Source organism: Nilaparvata lugens, chromosome 9 (assembly GCF_014356525.2).
Source record: "Nilaparvata lugens isolate BPH chromosome 9, ASM1435652v1, whole genome shotgun sequence".
In the NCBI taxonomy this organism is placed as follows: Eukaryota; Metazoa; Arthropoda; class Insecta; order Hemiptera; family Delphacidae; genus Nilaparvata; species Nilaparvata lugens.
In genome coordinates, this window is record NC_052512.1 from 40,142,295 (window position 1) to 40,162,309 (window position 20,015).

Sequence of the window (20,015 nt, forward strand, 5' to 3'; positions counted from 1 at the left end):
GATATCAAAAATTCTATTCAGAATTTTTTCCATTTTTTACAATGCATACCATTAGCTGCAACTTCCATACCAAACATCAATCTCAATAATGAAAAAGAGTGGAAGTATATGACTGATCCAAACTCAATTCAACAATTCTCACTTTCTTCTGGAATCTCTTTTAAAGAATGGTATGAAAAAAATATATTAAATATAGGTCAAAAATCTTAGGTTTTGGTGAGTATACCCAGAAAGAAATTGTAGATGTAGGTGAGTACACCCAGAAAAAAATGTGGGTTTGGTTACCCAGACCAAGACTATTATTCAACTTTAATGAAATAAATTCATTTGAAAAATCTAAGCTCATATAGATGGCACAAATTTGACACTATATCATCACATTCAGTATTTGAATATATTGTGCTTTGTATGAAGCTGATAAATCAAATAATAATATAAAATGCTTTAAAATTAAATTTGAAGAAAATGGTTGGAGATCATTCATTCTATGGGATAACAAGAACAATTCTACAAATTAATGATAAATCAATGGGATGATACTGAAGGTAAAATATTGATACATTTGTAGAGTGTGCGAGATCAATACTTCTGATTTGAATATTGTCTAGTTTTTGTTATTTTATAGAAGATTTTTTCAAATTTATAATACTCTTTTTACTGTTCCACTCAGTGGTGTATATTCAAACTTATTATCATAGAGGATTAAACAGTAGGCACTGGTTTTTTCTGAGAAATTATTTGTTGTTTCCAATGTCAACTTTATGTCTATTGCACCAGATTTCAAAAGTTCATTTTGCTTACCACAGTCTATAACAACCAATGGTGCATATTCATCAAATGTTTTATACTCAATTGATGTACTGCTGTTATAAGGATAGTATTCATTTTGGAATTCAGAGAACATGTGATACAATAAATGTTTATTACCAACAATATTTTCATAGGGGATGATTGAGCATTTAAATAGAGATTAACATTGTTCAGATTACAGAAATCGAAATGTGACCTGTTAGCAGTGTAAAGTGGTAAACCTTTGCAAATCCTTTACAGATGATACAATGTTCTTGATATTTATAAGAGCAGTTGTTAAATTCCCTCTTTTGCGAATAAATTCACAAAAAATTAAGGCCGTCCGGCTCGCAAAATTACTGGGTTCAAACCTCAGCTCTAGCTCAGTGGTAGATACATGAATTTTCCAAATATAATTAATTACCATAAGGTTCAATGACCTGTGGTTAATGGTTCTTACCACTGCTTCTAAGAAGTTCTTGAAAAATACCAGTGAGGAGACTAAAAGAATATTTGATGACTGATTGTCAGTAACCATGTACCACTAGAGAATGATCAGGACCAACTATAGTTGTTTCTAGTTGATTCTTAAAACGCTCGTCATGAATACAGGTATTCACCAATTTATCCTTCTAGAATTCCTCAAAACTTACAACGCCAGTTCTTGAAGCTCTCTGGATCCTTATATGATATAACTGGAACCTTATTAATATAATTTTCAATATACTTGCTCTGACAGATTGAAGTGATTATCATCAAAGGATGATAAATACTGAGTGCTCTTAATAAGATCAATATTACTTGATTCAATAATTTCATGTGCTGCTGAATATTTGTTGGTATTAAAACAGCTCAAACTGTATATCACGAGATGAGTTAGGATATAATAAAAAATTCTATGATTTTGTATGCTGACATAAAACACAAAATATATTCCCATAGAATAGGGTATATAAAATATTCGATATCTATATTTTTTCTTAAATAAATTCTTTTTAAAATCTGAATAATTATCACAAGATTTGCTAATATTCACAATAGCGAGCTTTAAAAAATTTATAAATATATTATATTTTAATACTGATACTTAGACTTCCAGTCAATACAAAATTCTGCAAATAAAAACCTGTTTGGTCTATAGGTTTGATATGATATACTTTGTTCAATTGACAAAATTAATAATTAATAAATTAATATTCAAACATGAGATCTCAGGGATTTATATGAGTTTGGGCCGTGCATGGAAATAAGCTTCCTACATATATCAAATAAATTTATAAAATGTTCTTATGAACTACGTGATAATACTCAACACGTTGTGACTTCTTATTGGATTTAAGTTAATTTTAATAGCGCTTACAAATAATTTCCCCACTATATTTAGAAAGGCCTTGTAACAAGCTTGTTTGATTTATCACTCACATAAATGAAGTTCTTGACGGTCTCGTGGATTGAATTAATTATTTCCAATAATTAATTAGGCAGGCTCCTTTCGTCTCCACTGGGCTAGCGCGTGGTCCAGATTCTTATAGATTTCTTTCCGAATTAAAGATATACTTATAGGGAATAATTACAATCACAAACTCTTCAACAACACTGAGTTCACAGATAATTTAACATTTAATACAAATATTTCACATTTAAAAAGGGTTTGGCTTGATAGTTTTAAAATTTTAAAAGGAAGAAAGAACCCCAAACTCCATGTGCATCCTCTCAGGTCAAGATCTTAAGCCAGAAGAAGGAGGTTTTCAGAAAAATTTGTCTCTTCCTAGAACAATTTTGTAAGCTTCTTCCTGATTGGTCTTAAATTTAATAAACTCAATACAATTGGTCGCCTTGGAATCAGGGCTTCCTCAACTTCATAATAGAAAAAATTAAATAAAAAGTTTTTATACAAATATATGGAGTGTTTATCTTGAATTAATTTCATAAATAAATCCTAACATACGATTTTAATAGATAATACATTTAGTTTTTATATGAGTTTTGTATACTCTTGGTTTTTCGTGCTTCTTAGATTATAATAAATATTTATACAGAAATAATAGTTGTCCATATTTCTACATATCAACCTCCTTTAGTATACATAATATATCCTTTGTGAGTAAATTTTATATAATTCAACCTATTATACTGGTTGATCGAATGATCAGCTGATTCGCTCAGCATTGATTCTAATAATTATCGATTTATTCAAGATCGACTGATTCTTTTCAAAAATGTAAACAAATAATTGTAACCTAAACGTTCATGCAAACTTTTATTTTTTATAATCCGCCAATAATAAGTAAGCCGCTTTATAATTCTTTAATCTTGCCAATGGATTCTCATAGTTGTAGAATCACAATTATACATGTTTTCTTATCGTTTTTGATAATACTATTACTCCTAATTGCTAATAATATTTGATTTAAGTTGATTGATCCTTTGACTAGGTCTAACCTTCTTTCCATTTTATAATTCTATTAAAATTCATTGGTTTATTTTAAAATATTTGATGGTACTAAAGTACCATGTGACACAATACGCCCTCTGATTTCTGATATAAAACAACAATTCGAGAATATAATATAATTTTATGATCCTGTTGGTTTTGGATCAGGAATCACACATGTTACAAAGCCTGTTAATAAATCTGCTGAGAATTCTATCTCCTAACAATTCAACAACACATACAATAATAATTAAATTCAATTCAAATACATACGCCTTACATCGACCAATCTCCTACTACACACAATACATAATTATAAATTGTCTCCTCCTCCATACACAATATAAACATTTTTTCCAGTCCACGCTCCGCCCTCAGGCTGGAAGCATATTTGAACGTTAGTGCAAAATCATTGCCAACCTAACAACCTTATAATTCTCTGACTTGCAGAATATAATATTTCTTCTCCCTCGACATAGAACAGTGGCTTGTACATTTTGATTTCAATCTCTTACTGAATTTGGGCTTCACTTTTATACAATGAATATTTTTTAAGGATAATCTTTGGTAAGTTTTATTAACGAGAACTTATTATTCATTTGATACATTGAAACTTTGGCTCAATGCTTTTTGGTGGTAACTATGCGGTTTGATCATTTGGCAGATAATTTTATTTATTTTCTCAATCAGATTTACACATAAATAATAATAATATAATATTTTTTATAATATCTTTACATACAATTCACATTTATATGACACTTGAGCTACTTATTTGGGGTATCTACTTGGATGATTTAATAGGCATTGACTACTTGGTTTCTTGTATTGAACAGCTGACCTTTGCTGGCTTCTGTCTATCAACTGTCGCCATTTTTGATGCTCCTTCATGATATACAACGGTAAGCTGGTTTTTACATTAGAAGTTATTTATTCTCTTGCTTCATTAGTGAGGATGGTATTAAAGGTGGTTTCTAAATTTTTTATTTCTTTATTTTCAGGTGTTGTTATTCGAAGTGGATACTCGTCTGCTAATTAAGTGTATTGTTTGGTGTTCGTCTGGTACGTATACATAGACAGGTAAGCCAATGACGTTTCATCAAAATATTATTATTTACTTTTTTATCTCTTAATGTTGTCATGATGTATATCGTAACTAGAGAAAGGAATTGGGTTTAGGGCTCATTTATTTGATGCTCGGCTATCTTTGATAGAATCACAGGGGTCAACGTGCAAGCCAGCCACTGGCCTACCGCTCAGCCGTGCTGCGCATCCTCTCTCCCCTCCCTCTCGGTCTCTGAGGGAGGCTCGAGAAAGGCTAGCAGGAGGCAGTCGAGTTTGGAGAGCCAGGGCGAGCGGTCGAGTGAGGTGAGAAGGAAGCAGCGAGCAGCTAGCAACATCACAGTACGTCTTATACCAGAGTGAACTCCGAATCCTTCAACGACTGGGAGTTGTGTTTGAGGCTAAGGACGATTAGTCTCGAACACTGTAAGCTCCATTGCTCAACATCCATTAGGATGAGTGCCGAACGACATTTAACCCATTTAGACGACGGGCTACCAGTTTCGACCAACGGCAACACATCAGGTTTTGGTCGAAACCTGACTCCCCATTGGTATACCACCAGTGGAGCATCGAGGTGCAAGAGGACCTCAAGGAAGGTGTGGAAAAGCCTTTCCCGTGACTCCGCGACCGATCCGGACCCCAGGAGAGGACCCAGTGCTCGAGGACTTAGACTCCGCAGCTGCGAGAGAAGTCCAGTGAACGGGCCCCCGCAGCGAGTCGATTCCATTCCGAATTGAAAGAGGACCTCAACTAAGGCAAGGGAAGGCCTTTGCGGGAACTCCGCGACTGATCCGGACCCCAGGAGGACACTCAGTGCCCGGCAAATCAGACTTAGGAAAGTCTGGAGCGCAAGCCGCCGCAACGTACCAATTTGGTGCGGAATCGAGGGAGGACCTCTAGAAAGCCTAGGGAAGGCCTTTCTAGCAACTCCGCGACCGATCCGGACCCCAGGAGGACACTTAGTGTCCGGCGAATAGGACTTAGGAAAGTCTGGAGCGCGAGCCGCCGCAACGCACTAATTCAGTGCAGAATCGAGAGAGGACCTCTAGAAAGGCTAGGCCTTTACTAGAGCTCCGCGACCAACCAGGACCCCAGGAGGACAGCTGGTGCCCAACAACTAGCACTTAGGAAAGTCCAGAGCACGAGCCGCCGCCGCGCACTAATTCAGTGCGGGATCGAGAGAGGACCTCTAGAAAGGCTAGGAAAGGCCTTTACTAGGGCTCCGCGACCAACCCGGACCCCAGGAGGACACCTGGTGCCCGACAACTAGGACTTAGGAAAGTCCAGGGCACGAGCCGCCGCAGTGCACTAATTCAGTGCGGAATCGAGAGAGGACCTCTAGAAAGGCTAGGGAAGGCCTTTACTAGAGCTCCGCGACCAACCGGGACCTCAGGAGGACACCTGGTGCCTAACAACTAGGATTTAGGAAAGTCCAGGGCGCGAGTCGCCGCAGCGCACTAATTCAGTGCAGGATCGAGAGAGGACCTCTAGAAAGGCTAGGGAAGGCCTTTACTAGAGCTCCGCGACCAACCCGGACCCCAGGAGGACACCTGGTGCCCGACGACTAGGACTTAGGAAAGTCCAGAGTGCGAGCCGCCGCAGCGCACTAATCCAGTGCGGGATCGAGAGAGGACCTCTAGAAAGGCTAGGGAAGGCCTTTACTAGAGCTCCGCGACCAACCCGGACCCCAGGAGGACACCTGGTGCCCGACGACTAGGACTTAGGAAAGTCCAGGGCGCGAGCCGCCGCAGAGCACTAATTCAGTGCGGGATCTAGAGAGGACCTCTAGAAAGGCTAGAGAAGACCTCTACTAGGGCTCCGCGACCAACCCGGACCCCAGGAGGACACCTGGTGCCCGACAACTAGGACTTAGGAAAGTCCAGGGCGCGAGCCGCCGCAGCGCACTAATTCAGTGCGGAATCGAGAGAGGACCTCTAGAAAGGATAGGGAAGGCCTTTACTAGAGCTCCGCGACCAACCCGACCCCGGGAAGACACCCGGTGCCCGAGGACAAAGACTTAGTCCTGACACGAAGACCTTTTTCACGACTGACACTGCAAAGTTTCTATTCCTTCATTCCGCAACCAACCCTGTTTGGCAGTGCGAAAGCACGGCCCCTCTTTCCTAAAAGGGGGAAACATTTCTCCAAAACACTGAAGACCCTGTTTCAACCCCTGACTCGAACGAGGGTGGTTGACGGACGCCCCACCAAGACTCCCGTCCCCTGCTGCGGCCCACCCCAGTCGCCGACTGAGTTTAGCCGGCCCAGAGCGACACTGGGAACTCTGATAGAGAAAGGTGTGGGCAAAAATCTACTCAGAAGATTGGCACACGAACGTGGGGCCCAAGGCAGGAGGAGTAAAGCAGCAATGAGTGCAGAAGAGAAATGTAATCGCGCCGGAGAAGACCAGGAGGCGCGAGAGGATAACAGTGATCCAGGAGTGTCCTGGATTTACAAACTCCACCGGAATGAAGCAGTGGATCTAGCAGCATCAGCACGGCTACCTACAACAGGTACCATGGCAGAGCTCAGGAGAGCTCTTGTCGAAAACCACTGGAGGACAATGGTGGAGGCCGCCGGTCTAAACAGGATCGGTGGCGGAGCTGGCACAGGTCAGGAAGAGGAAGGAGCTGCAGCTTTGTGGCCACCAGTCGCGGAGGCCACTGCATGTTCCAGACTGGAAGAAATACCCAAGGAGACGTCTCCAGAGTTTGATGGAGACTCCAGCAACTCCTGGGTGTACAGAGTGCACGATCAGGGCTTGATTGATCTAATACTCGACTCAGTGCTGACAGATGGCAAAGTACGAGCCTGAGGAGGGCTCTACTGGAGCAATGACAGCGGATTGTTTCGATGCTCCCCGTTCTGGATAATGGGGAGGAGGCGCTTCGTCAAGGAGAGCGAAGGCCAGCACCAGTTAGCGAAGAGGCAGAGCCTGCACTAGTGAGGCCGGAGATGCCGGAGAGGCATAATAACATGCCTAGGCATGTGTTGAGGTCACCTACCAGGTTAGCGGTGCCTGCTACATCCTGTATGGACCCGGGTGCCGTGTGTGACAAGGTTCAAGGGTGGCGGCTCTCATATGATGGGAGTGGAGATGCTCCAAGTTTTATGGAGCGGCTCGAGGAGCTGCAACAAGCATATGGCTTGTCTGGCAGACAGTTATTTCCAGCGCTACCTGAAATGTTAGCGGGGAAATGTTCCTTATGGATGAGGAATAGGAGAGAACAGTGGAGACACTGGGATGATTTCCTGAGAGACTTTCGGTCTCGTTACTATCCACCTACTTATGTGGAGGATCTTGAGAATGAAATTCTCGACAGGCGGCAGAAAGAAGGCGAGCTCATAGACGACTATGTTGAGGAGCTGCTAACGCTGATGAGGAGAAGAGGTGGTTTTTCAGAGAGTAGCCAGGTACAGAGATTGTACAAAAATCTTTTACCACGCTACAAGCTCTACATCAGGGAGGCTGAAGTGTACACCACCGACGACTTGCCACACTTAGCGAGGCAATATGAACGAATTAAATTTGAGGAGAAGAGTGCTCAACAGAGACAACGAGCTGTGAAGCAGGAGGAGGTGAGGAAGCAGACCAAGCCTCGACAGGAGACAACTACTACACAGCGCCGGAGTGAACAGCCTACAGAAGGACCCTTGTGTTGGCAGTGCAAGAAGGTGGGACACTGGAGATCAGAGTGTCCGGAGGTTTCACTCTGCTCAAAGTGCGGGAAGCCACGACCAAATTGTTCCTGTGAGAGAGAGCAGAAGAAGACTCCTGGTAAAACAGCTGGGGTTAAAACAAGGCTTCAAATCCAGCTAGAGCCAGAGCTCCAGGATGACAACCGTCTTTTCACTACAGTGGAAATTGGAGACAGACAGTATAGTGCTCTTCTCGACACCGGAGCAGAGTCCAACTATATTAGCTCTAAAGCTTTTAATAGTTTGGATGCAGTGGAACGAGAGCCTGTGCAGCGTGGCGCTGTAATGGCTAACGGAGCAGCTGCACGTCTGCGAGGTGGGGTTATAACCAACCTGAAAATTGGCAGAATATCCCTATCAACAACACTCACAATAATGGATGGGCTTCCTCCAGATATTCTGCTTGGTATGGAGTTTCTCCGTGAGCACCGGATGAAAATAGACCCCTATTCCCGGTCAGTGGAATGGGATCCTCATCTCGTCAAAAAGCACATTGGAGACGATATTTCCACTCCAAAAGTGGGAAAAGGAGCAGTCAACTCGAGGCTGGCTACTGTTAAAACCCAGCCTGACATAGGGAGGTCAAGGAAGCCACCTGGAATTATTCCTGTGAAGAAGCAGGAGAAGAAGAAATTTCCTCAGGTCCAGAAACACGTAGGAGCTGTGTGGAAGACTAGAAAAGAGGAATTTCTTTCTCGGAAAATTTCTCCAGCCCGTGGAAAGTTCATTTGCTGGCACTGTAAACGAGCTGGGCACTGGAGGTTCAACTGTCCGGAAAAGCCGTACCGGAGGCGGAAGAAGGAGGATAATTTTCAGCAAGGAGCTGGAGATAATCGTCAAGCAGTGCAGTCTAAAAGACTGCCGGTCCTGGAAACTACACTCAAAGTAGTTTCAGATGTTGGAGACAAGAATTATAATGCCAACCGGTGTTATAATTGGAAAAAGAGGACGATGAAGGTGAACTCTGGACAGCTAGTCTACAGGAAGGAGTGTCACCTGTCCTCGGGTGCTAATCAGCTTGCCGCAAAGTTAGCGCCGGAATTTTCTGGCCCATATGAGGTCAAGGAAATGTTGAGTGCCCGAAGATGAGAAAAAGGATGGTGATGGAGAAGTTGCGGAAAAGGTGGACGGAATTCGAGTGGATGGACAGCAGGAGGCCGAGCGAGTCTATAGAGGGTCGCTGCCTATCCGGAGGATGGGATACCAGAGAGGTGTCATGCGCCGCCAATAAGGAGGTAAGAGGCAAGAAGAGGTGGATATCATAGAGTTCAATCATATCATAGCTTTAGAGCTATTTCTGATTAATATATTATCCCATTTAAAATGAGGAAATTAAATTTTGTTATCAAAGACAAAATTGCATCAAAATTGGAGAAAATTAATTCAGAATTATTAGCACAAATTTGTTAGCCGAATTTTGAAAATTAATAGCATTAGCACGATTCCGAAAATAATGAGAATATTAAAAGACTGACATATTATTGTTATTGAAAGAAATTGTTCAATAGTTTATTAAAAGGAAACAGCATATTCCATTTAATTTGTCTCATAAAATGGAGTTCTACTTAAACTAAATGGCAACTCAACCATTACAGTTTAATTATTATAATCAGTCATAAAGCACAGGCTGAATTAAATGGAAAAAAATTATTGACAAATTTATGCGTTTCTTTTGATCTGGAGGCAATCCCAATAATTTCAGATTGAAATTTATTTACAATATTAAGATGTGACCAAGCAAGGTAATCAAGAAAATTTTCTACAGTCTATGACAAGTTAATAACAGCTAAAGTCGATTCCAACTGGACGAAATTTTCTTGATCGGTATATTACCGATATTGTTGTAACCAGGTACAGGTTAACAAACAAAACTTGCAGTAGCTTGTTTTCTACTTGCCATAAATAGTTGATGGCGAAATGAGTGGATAGAGAATATAAGAAGATATTATAGATCAGTGTGATCCGAATAATATTTTAACCATGAGGTAATGGTTATAATAATAATTGAAATCATTTAATGAAGCTGGTGGTAATTGCTTTAATCCGTGTAAAGTGTTATGATGCAGTTAATTAACAGATGTTATTATACTGTGGGATAAAAGTGAATTACGTTGCAATTAGTTATTCATGTGGAATGAATAAATTGCGTTTGATTGTGAGTCGAGATGTACTACAATCGGGGGTTTTTAGCTTCAGATTATGATTTAAATTTTCTAATATTTCACTTGAAAATGAAGTCGGAGGACTTACTAAATTGGAATAAAATAATTATTATCTCAATTAGAATTAATTCTATGTTGGATGGAAAAGTTATTTGTGCTGTGCTGTACAGATAAGATAAACATTATCTCAACTGGCTAACTGCTATCGCCAAGCTTCTAGTCTGTGCAAGAGAATTGTCTTTCTCCTTTTCAATAACAATTTATAAAATTGAATTCATGAGAATTCTAGTTTTTCTAGATATTCTACTGTTATTGATTCAGTCTGAGTTTGATCGTGCTATTATTAGTTTTGGAATTAGTTCATGTCTTGAGAGTGAATCTAATTCTTACTCAGCCTACCATCATGAGTTATTATTGACGGTGTATTGATTCATCCAATTATTACTATTTGTGCTGATTGTTGTGATTATTTTTCGGAAAATCAATATTTACTGAGTGTGAATAATTACTTTGAAAAAGTAAATTAAGATTTATTTCGGGGTGGAATAAATCTTGAAGTGAGAAAGAGAGATTAAGCAATAAATGTTCACTGATTGTGAATTAATAAGCAGATGTATCTGTTATAATAACACACTGTCATTTATATCCAATGGATGGTTACTTTGCATAAGTAAATCATGTGATTGATTTCATTATTGAAATGAACAGTGAGAAGTGGTTCGGGGTGGAATAAATCTTGAAGTGAGAAAGAGAGATTAAGCAATAAGTGTTCACTGATTGTGAATTAATTAGCAGATGTTATCTGTTATAATAAACACACTGTCATTTGAATCCAATGGATGGTTACTTTGCATAAGTAAATCATGTGATTGATTTCATTATTGAAATGAACAGTGAGAAGTGGAATATTGAGATGAAATTTATAGTTCCGATTTTATTATTGTGATATAGTGAGAAGGCTGAGATCCTCATAACAGATCGAAAATGAATTATTATTTCGACCACATTCAATTGTGATATAAAATCGAAATATGTAGTGTAACATCACAACTAGTGGCTTCATGTCAACCATATAATTCAGTATTCTACATCATATTGTCATCTCTCATCTTTTATTGTGAACAATAAGTTGCTGATACACTGAACTAACTGAGAGTATCCATCACTCTGACACTTGGTAATTTTCCTGGACTCCAATTCGCCTCTATCAACTTCTGCCTCCTGTGAAGTGTTACATTGTTGTGAATCACATTTCTTCTTGAGGATGGGGACTACAACTTGAGTCTACTTCTTCGACGAGCTCCTGGAATTATTGGAGCTGTATCTCAGCTGACTATTGCTGAGACCACGACGAGTTCCTGGTTGTGTTGGAGATTCATCCCAGCTGTCTGATGTTGGAAGTTAGGCAGTGCGAGAGCACGGCCGCGCAGGGCACAAGCCCGGCACATGCAGTGCACAAGCACGGCGAAGTGGAGCAGTGCGAGAGCACGGCCGCGCAGGGCACAAGCCCGGCACATGCAGTGCACAAGCACGGCGAAGTGAGGCAGTGCGAGAGCACGGCCGCACAGGGCGCAAGCCCGGCACATAAAGTGCGCAAGCCCGGCGAAGTGAGGCAGTGTGAGAGCACGGCCGCGCAGGGCGCAAGCCCGGCACATGCAGTGCGCAAGCACAGCGAAGAGAGGCAGTACGAGAGCACGGCCGCGCAGGGCGGAAGCCCGGCACATGCAGTGCGCAAGCACGGCGAAGTGAGGCAGTGCGAGAGCACGGCCGCGCAGGGCGCAAGCCCGGCACATGCAGTGCGCAAGCATGGCATGCAGGGCGAAAGCCCGGCCCGCAGGGCGAAAGCCCGGCAAAGGTAGTGCGCGAGCTTGACCAAAGCAGTGTGGGAACACTGCAGCCAGATTGCGAGCTCGTCCGAACGTCGTGCGCAAGCATGACACATCAGTCAGTGAGTGTCTGGATTGTCATTACGCGGACGCACACCTTCGCGGTGTGGGAACACCGCAGCAGTGTGAAAACACGGCACACAGTGCGCAAGCACGGCACGCAGTGCGCAAGCACGGCACACAGTGCGCAAGCACGGCACGCAGTGCGCAAGCACGGCACGCAGTGCGCAAGCACGGCCTGCAGTGTGAAAGCCCGGCGATATGTTTCTGTGTTCTGTGTACCCTTTTTCCTGCAGTGCGCGAGCACGGCTTGTCCGGACGGGCGAAAATCCTCATGCCTCGCTGTGTGCAAACACAGCCCTCCAGCGGAGCGCGAGCTCTGTTTCCTAGTGTAAAAGCAGGGGCTTGTTTCCCGGCAAGTCAGAGGGCATGTACACTCTGCGACGAATTGAGCCCTCAGGGCCAGTCGGAGGTGCTATTCACCTTTTATGTTTTTTGTGTTTTTGTGTTTTGTGTATTTTCTGTGCTCTGTGTTACCCGCCCCTCCTGGCAGTGCGAGAGCACTGCGACTCTTACCTGCAGTGCGGAAGCACGGCGTCCCGGGAAGTGTGGAAACATGGCGACTCGCCAGTGTGAAAGCACTGCGTCCATTTATGTACAGTGCAAGCACGACACTTCCCTGCAGTGTCCTGCAAGTGTGACACGGCGATTCCCCGGCAGTGCGAAAGCACTGCGCTCTCACCTGCAGTGCAGAAGCACGGCGTCCAGGGCAGTGCGGAAGCACGGCAACTCGGCAGTGCGAAAGCACCGCGTCCTTATTTTTGCAGTGCGACAGCACGGCGTTTCATTGCAGTGCGGAAGCACGGCGTTCAATTGCAATGCTACTCGGGTTCTCAGAACCGGTCTGAGGAGTTGCTCACCTTGTTTCTTTTTGTATTTTGTGTTACCCGCCCCTCCTGGCAGTGCAAAAGCACCGCGACTCTCATCTGCAGTGCGGAAGCACGGCGTCCTCGGCAGTGTGGAAACACGGCGATTCTGCAGTGCGGGAGCACGGCGTCCTTTTTGCAATGCAAAAGCATGGTGTTTCCTTGCAGTGCGGAAGCACGGCGTCCCGGGCAGTGCGGAAGCACGGTATCCTTTTTGCAGTGCGAAAGCACCGCGTCCTTACTTTTTGCAGTGTGACAGCACGGCGTTCATTGCAGTGCGGAAGCACGGTGTTCCCTTGCAATGCTACTTGGGTTCTCAGAACCGGTCTGAGGTGTTGTTCACCTCGTTTCTTTTTGTATTTTGTATTACCCGCCCCTCCTGGCAGTGCGAAAGCACTGCGACTCTTATCTGCAGTGCGGAAACATGGTGTCCTCGGCAGTGTGGAAACACGGCGATTCTGCAGTGCGGAAGCACGGCGTCCTTTTTGCAATGCGAAAGCATGGCGTTTCCTTGCAGTGCGGAAGCACGGCGTCCTGGGCAGTGCGGAAGCACGGCATCCTTTTTGCAGTGTGAAAGCACCGCGTCCTTTCTTTTGCAGTGCAAGAGCACGGCGTTTTTTTTTTGCAGTGCAAAAGCACAGCGTTTTCTTGCAGTGCGGAAGCACGGCGTTCCCTGGCAGTGCGAAAGCACTGCGACTCTCATCTGCAGTGCGGAAGCACGGCATCCTCGGCAGTGTGGGAGCACGGTTTTTTTTTGCAGTGCAGAAGCACAGCGTTTTCTTGCAGTGCGAAAGCACGGCGTTCCCTGGCAGTGCGAAAGCACTGCAACTCTCATCTGCAGTGCAGAAGCACGGCGTCCTCGGCAGTGTGGAAACACGGCGATTCTGCAGTGCGAAAGTACAGCGTCCTTTTTGCAGTGCGGAAGCACGGCGTCCCGGGCTGTGCGGAAGCACGGCATCCTTTTTGCAGTGCGAAAGCACCGCGTCCTTTTCTTATGCAGTGCGAAAGCACGGCGCTTCTTTGCTGTGCAAAAGCACAGCGTTTTTTTTGCAGTGCGAAAGCACGGCGTCCCACATCGCAGTGAGAAAGCACGGCGTCCCCGCATTGCAGTGCAGAAGCACGGCGGTCTCTTGCAGTGTGCAAACACTGCGTCTCAACGCAGTGCGAAAGCACAGTGCAGATCTTCAAGATCTTCTCTGAAGCTAGGCCTAGGATCTGGCCAGATAGCTTGCTCATTTCTTCGGATGGTGCCGACACACCACCTCCGGTTGGCGAGGAGTCAACCTGGCGCCCAGTTTGTGCTCGGTCTATAATGACCGGCAGAGAGGCAGCAGAATGTACTCAGTCTTTTGGGACATTCTGTCTGCCTTTTACCCTTTCCATCCTCACACCCCCTCTCCTCCCCCTCTCTTTTCTCCCCCTTCCCTTAGTAGGAACAGTGTGTCACGATGTATATCGTAACTAGAGAAAGGAATTGAGTTTAGGGCTCATTTATTTGACGCTTGGCTATCTTTGATAGAATCAAAGGGGTCAATGTGCAAGCCAGCCGCTGGTCTACCGCTCAGCGGTGCTGCACATCCTCTCTCCCCTCCCTCTCGGTATCTGAGGGAGGCTCGAGAAAGGCTAGCAGGAGGCAGTCGAGTTCGGAGAGCCAGGGCGAGCGGTCGAGTGAGGTGAGAAGGAAGCAGCGAGCAGCTAGCAACATCACGGTACGTCTCGTACCAGAGTGAACTCCGAATCCTTCAACGACTGGGAGTTGTGTTTGAGGCTAAGGACGATTAGTCTCGAACACTGTAAGCTCCATTGCTCAACATCCATTAGGACAAGTGCCGAACGACATTTAACCCGTTTAGACGACAGGCTACCAGTTTCGACCAACGGCGACACGTCAGGTTTTGGTCAAAACCTGACTCCCCATTGGTATACAACCAGTGGAGCATCGAGATGCAAGAGGACCTCAAGGAAGGTGTGGAAAAGCCTTTTCCGTGACTCCGCAACCGATCCGGACCCCAGGAGAGGACCCGGTGCTCGAGGACTTAGACTCCGCGGCTGCGAGAGAAGTCCAGTGAACGGGCCCCCGCAGTGAGTCGATTCCATTCCGAATCGAAAGAGGACCTCAACTAAGGCCAGGGAAGGCCTTTGCGGGAACTCCGCGACCGATCCGGACCCCAGGAGGACACTTAGTGCCTGGCGAATCAGACTTAGGAAATTTAGGAGCGCGAGCCGCCGCAACGTACCAATTTGGTGCGGAATTGAGGGAGGACCTCTAGAAAGCCTAGTGAAGGCCTTTCTAGCAACTCCGCGACCGATCCGGACCCCAGGAGGACACTTAGTGTCCGGCGAATAGGACTTAGGAAAATCTGGAGCGCGAGCCGCCGCAACGCACTAATTCAGTGCGGAATCGAGAGAGGACCTCTAGAAAGGCTAGGCCTTTACTAGAGCTCCGCGACCAACCCGGACCCCAGAGGACACCTGGTGCCCGACAACTAGGACTTAGGAAAGTCCAGAGCGCGAGCCGCCGCCGCGCACTAATTCAGTGCGGGATCGAGAGAGGACCTCTAGAAATGCTAGGAAAGGCCTTTACTAGGGCCCCGCGACCAACCCGGACCCCAGGAGGACACCTGGTGCCCGACAACTAGGACTTAGGAAAGTCCAGGGCACGAGCCGCCGCAGCGCACTAATTCAGTGCGGAATCGAGAGAGGACCTCTAGAAAGGCTAGGAAAGGCCTTTACTAGAGCTCCGCGACCAACCCGGACCACAGGAGGACACCTGGTGCCCGACAAATAGGTTTTAGGAAAGTCCAGGGCGCGAGCCGCCGCAGAGCACTAATTCAGTGCGGGATCGAGAGAGGACCTCTAGAAAGGCTAGGGAAGGCCTTTACTAGAGCTCCGCGACCAACCCGGACCCCAGGAGGACACCTGGTGCCCGACGACTAGGACTTAGGAAAGTCCAGAGCGCGAGCCGCCGCAGCGCACTAATCCAGTGCGGGATCGAGAGAGGACCTCTAGAAAAGCTAGGGAAGGCCTTTACTAGAGCTCCGCGACCAACCCGGACCCCAGGAGGACACCTGGTGCCCGACGACTAGGACTTAGGAAAGTCCAGAGCGCGAGCCGCCGCAGCGCACTAATCCAGTGCGGGATCGAGAGAGGACCTCTAGAAAAGCTAGGGAAGGCCTTTACTAGAGCTCCGCGACCAACCCGGACCCCAGGAGGACACCTGGTGCCCGAGGACAAAGACTTAGTCCCGACACGAAGACCTTTTTCACGACTGACACCGCAAAGTTTCTATTCCCTTCATTCCGCTACCAACCCTGTTTGGCAGTGTGAAAGCACGGCCCCTCTTTCCTGAAAGGGGGAAACATTTCTCCAAAACACTCAAGACCCTGTTTCAACCCCCAACTAGAACGAGGGTGGTTGACGGATGCCCCACCATGACTCCCGTCCCCTGCTGCAGCCCACCTCAGTCGCCGACTGAGTTTAGCCGGCCCAGAGCGACACTGGGAACTCTGATAGAGAAAGGTGTGGGCAAAAATCTACTCAGAATGTTTTGATAATGCGGTTTGAGATTATAGGCATGGGCTTTGATTCTGTAAATAATCTGGCGGTTTTGACGACCGATTCTCCATCAACTCTCTTATCCTGGCTAGCCTAGAGTATTTACTTGGTGTATTTAGAATCATTCTGAGTTTCAGATTGGTTTTGAAAATTTTAGAATCAACCTTCTTAATATAAGATACGCCCTCACTCCTTAGTACTTTAATAATATTTTCTTTAATTAATATCGCAACCATAAATATAATAATCCTCACAAAATAAATCAATGTATTTACCATGTTTCTCACAACATAACCTTTCCTTAAATACCAATCATATACTCCCGTTTCCAATGAACAATTCACTCCTTCTTTCAATTTTGATGCACACAATTCATCTTTCCATAATTTCATATAATAATTCCTTCCTTTATCATTTTCTGAATCTGTATCCGTTATTAATTCTTCATTTACTTTTGGCATATTCCTTTTATTTATTCCGTAGGTGCAATCACGACGGTAAGCTGCTGGCTTGAACCGTGTGTGCTTCGGGTGCATGTCGGTCCAATTATCCACTTCATTCTGGTGCCGGTATTCCTCCCTGCATGCTGTCTTCCTTCCATGTTTGCCTGGTTTCTGTGCCTCTTTTTGGTGGTGTTTGAATTTGGCATGAGGACGATAACCTCTCTTCTGTGGCCTTCTCTGTCGTTTTCTCCGGTGGGCCTTCCGGTGTTGGACTCTAGGGTTCGCTCCGACGTCATCCTGCCGGTCACACTTTCGGCTTGCTTTGGTAGCAGTTTGCTCCGTGAACCTAGTGTGCCGCAGGTGGATCCAACGATGCTTGGGTGGTGGCTGCTCAAACCGGGTAGGTTGTGGGGTTATTGCATGCTGGTACACAGGTTCGGTGCATGACTGTGGTTCATTATTTTTAGGCTTGGTTATTGGCAATTCTTTAATCATTTCTGTGTCAATGCTGCATGTTATTTTCGGTGGTGGGCTGGTTATTGGTGGTAGATCCTCGGAGGGGAATAGCAGGCTTAGTATAGATTGCTTTTTGCAGATTGATTTTGATATATGTTTGATTTCTTTATTTGGTGGAGGGCTGTTGCGGTGGTGGGTTTGTTCTGGTTGTTGGTTTTGGGTTGTCTTTGTTGCATGTGCTACTGTGTAAGATGTATTTGTCCGGTTATGATTTTGATGTGTTTCACCTTGACTCTTGTGACCTCCATCTCGCTTGTAATTATTCCCATTTGAACGATCTCTGCCATCATAATATGCTCCTCTATCCTGTTGTTTGTTATTGTAATATGGAGATCTATTTCTAGAACTGTTTCCAAACGATTGACCTCTGCTAGTATTTTCAGTGTATTTTGGATATCGAGTGTTTACTCCGGCATTTGACATTTGATTCTCACCATTATAATTTTTTCTGAAACTATTACTATTATGTTGAAGAGAATGATTGGAGTCTCCTGTGCGATCGTTTACCTGACTGGATTCAGAAGTAATGGATTGGATACAGTGTAAATGTTCCATTAATTCTTTGCAACTGGCAATCGAGGATACTGCTAGTGTCATGCGAACATTGAAAGGAAGCTTTTTTGATAATATATTTGCTAGTGATGCATCCGCCAAAGATTCGTCTAGTTGCGAATTTTTGCACATCATCTTAGCCACAAATTCAGTATAAGACTGTCTGCCTCTATTATCATATGTGCATGATATAATCTCTGATAGTGCGTCCATCTGTTTACGTTTGCTCCAATACTGCTGCAGGAATTGGGAGATGAAGTCCTCCAGGCTATTGATATCTTGCATCTGGCTCTGGAAAAACATCAGCGGCTTGCCGAGTAGTAAACTGGACAGTTGGAAACGCCATACTAACCAAGAGGTGGGTATCAATTCCTGAATGGCTTTTATTTCATCTATAAATGGTTGGGGTTGCATATGACGGTAGGAATTATCAAATTTTCCAAGACTTTGAAAAAGTTGAGTGCCGTTTACTACTTCAGTTGGTGTATAATGCATCCGACTGGCTGGGATATTTTCCATACATGTCTCTATTCTGGAGACTCGTTCTTCATTTGCGATCCATTTATCATTCATAATTTTCTTATGTGCATTCACTTCATCATACAATCCGGTTAGCTTTAACTGCTGTCTGCCAATGGCATTCTCTATCATGCCGTACCTCTCTCGTGATTTTGCCCCCTCCTCCGCTAAATTTGCTATACATGCCTGCAAGTTACTTTGTTCCTTGACTATTTTTGCTATTTTATTATTATTTTCCTCCACTTTTGCCTCTATCTCACCCTTATTTCCTAACACCTTTTCCATGACAGTTCCCATGATAGCAGTGCCTAGCTCCTTACCCAATACGTCCACCTGTTTTTCTACTTCCCTGGGCACCTCGTCCAACCGCTCGTTCAATCGGCATGTGACATCATCTATATGGGTTTCCAACTTTTTGATGACTGTAGATTGCATATCTATTTTAATATCTATCATACTCCTCACTTCCTCTTTGAAATTAGAAAATTTTTCATCCATGGTTTTAATACCTTCTTGTACAGTCTTGGTAATATTTTCATTGACAATTTTGTTCTCTTTTTGGAGGATTTTGGTATTTTCTTCCATTCTTTCTGCGGTTTTATCTTGGCTTGCTAATATTTGACTGAGTATGAGTTTGAGTTCGTTTGTAGAATCATTTGCTATAAGATTGGTAAGGTAACCGACTGAAGAGTCTAATGTTGTATTGCGTTTTTCCAGGTTGGTGGCGGATGGTGGTTGACTGGTCACGTCAGATGGCGATTGGGTGGCGGCACTCTCCGTTCCCTCGGCGACGCTTGGAGCGATCTGCGAAGACGTCGGTATCAGGTTGGACGCCCTCACTCCCTCATCTCCCTCAGCCAGACTCTCATCGGAATTAATCGCATCGACGACGTTATCGATCTTCATAGAAGACAATTGGGCCAAGTTTTGCGGGTCGAAATTGATGGAGCATATGCTGCCTCCCTCTCTCTCTCGTGGGGTCTCCGCTGCATTGTCCTGGGGTTGTTGATTGGCCGGTGTCGTAGCTATATAGTTTTGGGGGTGGTCGCTGAAGTAGGAATTTTGCGAGTTAGCTGGCAACTGGCTCATGGTGACGATATTATGGAATACTTTGAATAAATTGCCAAGTGTACTGCCAAATTTCAGGAATATTAAAATGGATTCAGTGATAGTGCCTATTCTGGATAAAATTGTGTGGTCTTAAAAGTTTCAAGTGTCATGTACATAAATTACAAAACGAACATCGAGAGACAGGTATGACTTCCAACATGTACAAATTACATTAATATAGTTCTTAAAATTTCAGTTAGGGTCTTATCTTCCTTAACAACAATAATATTATAATGCCTCAAATAACCTATAACCCTGGTCAGCATACAATGTCTAGATTCAAAGATCAAGATCAAAATTTTACTATTAAATTTTATGGAGATTTCCATCCAATTTTTCTCTATTATGAGAATTATGTT

At 44.4% G+C, this 20,015-nt stretch overlaps 2 protein-coding genes across 5 annotated transcripts in view; both read left to right on the forward strand.

Annotated features, from left to right (window-relative positions):
- The window catches only part of LOC111059185, a 267,640-nt gene that overhangs the window by 115,987 nt on the left and 131,638 nt on the right, over window positions 1-20,015 (forward strand). The window lies entirely within an intron of this gene.
- On the forward strand, window positions 17,975-19,986 carry LOC120353144. Its single transcript, XM_039435864.1, has 2 exons — window positions 17,975-18,385; window positions 19,264-19,986. Exons 1-2 carry the CDS (start codon window positions 18,281-18,283, stop codon window positions 19,663-19,665), a joined length of 507 nt encoding a protein of 168 aa, XP_039291798.1. The 5' UTR covers window positions 17,975-18,280; the 3' UTR covers window positions 19,666-19,986.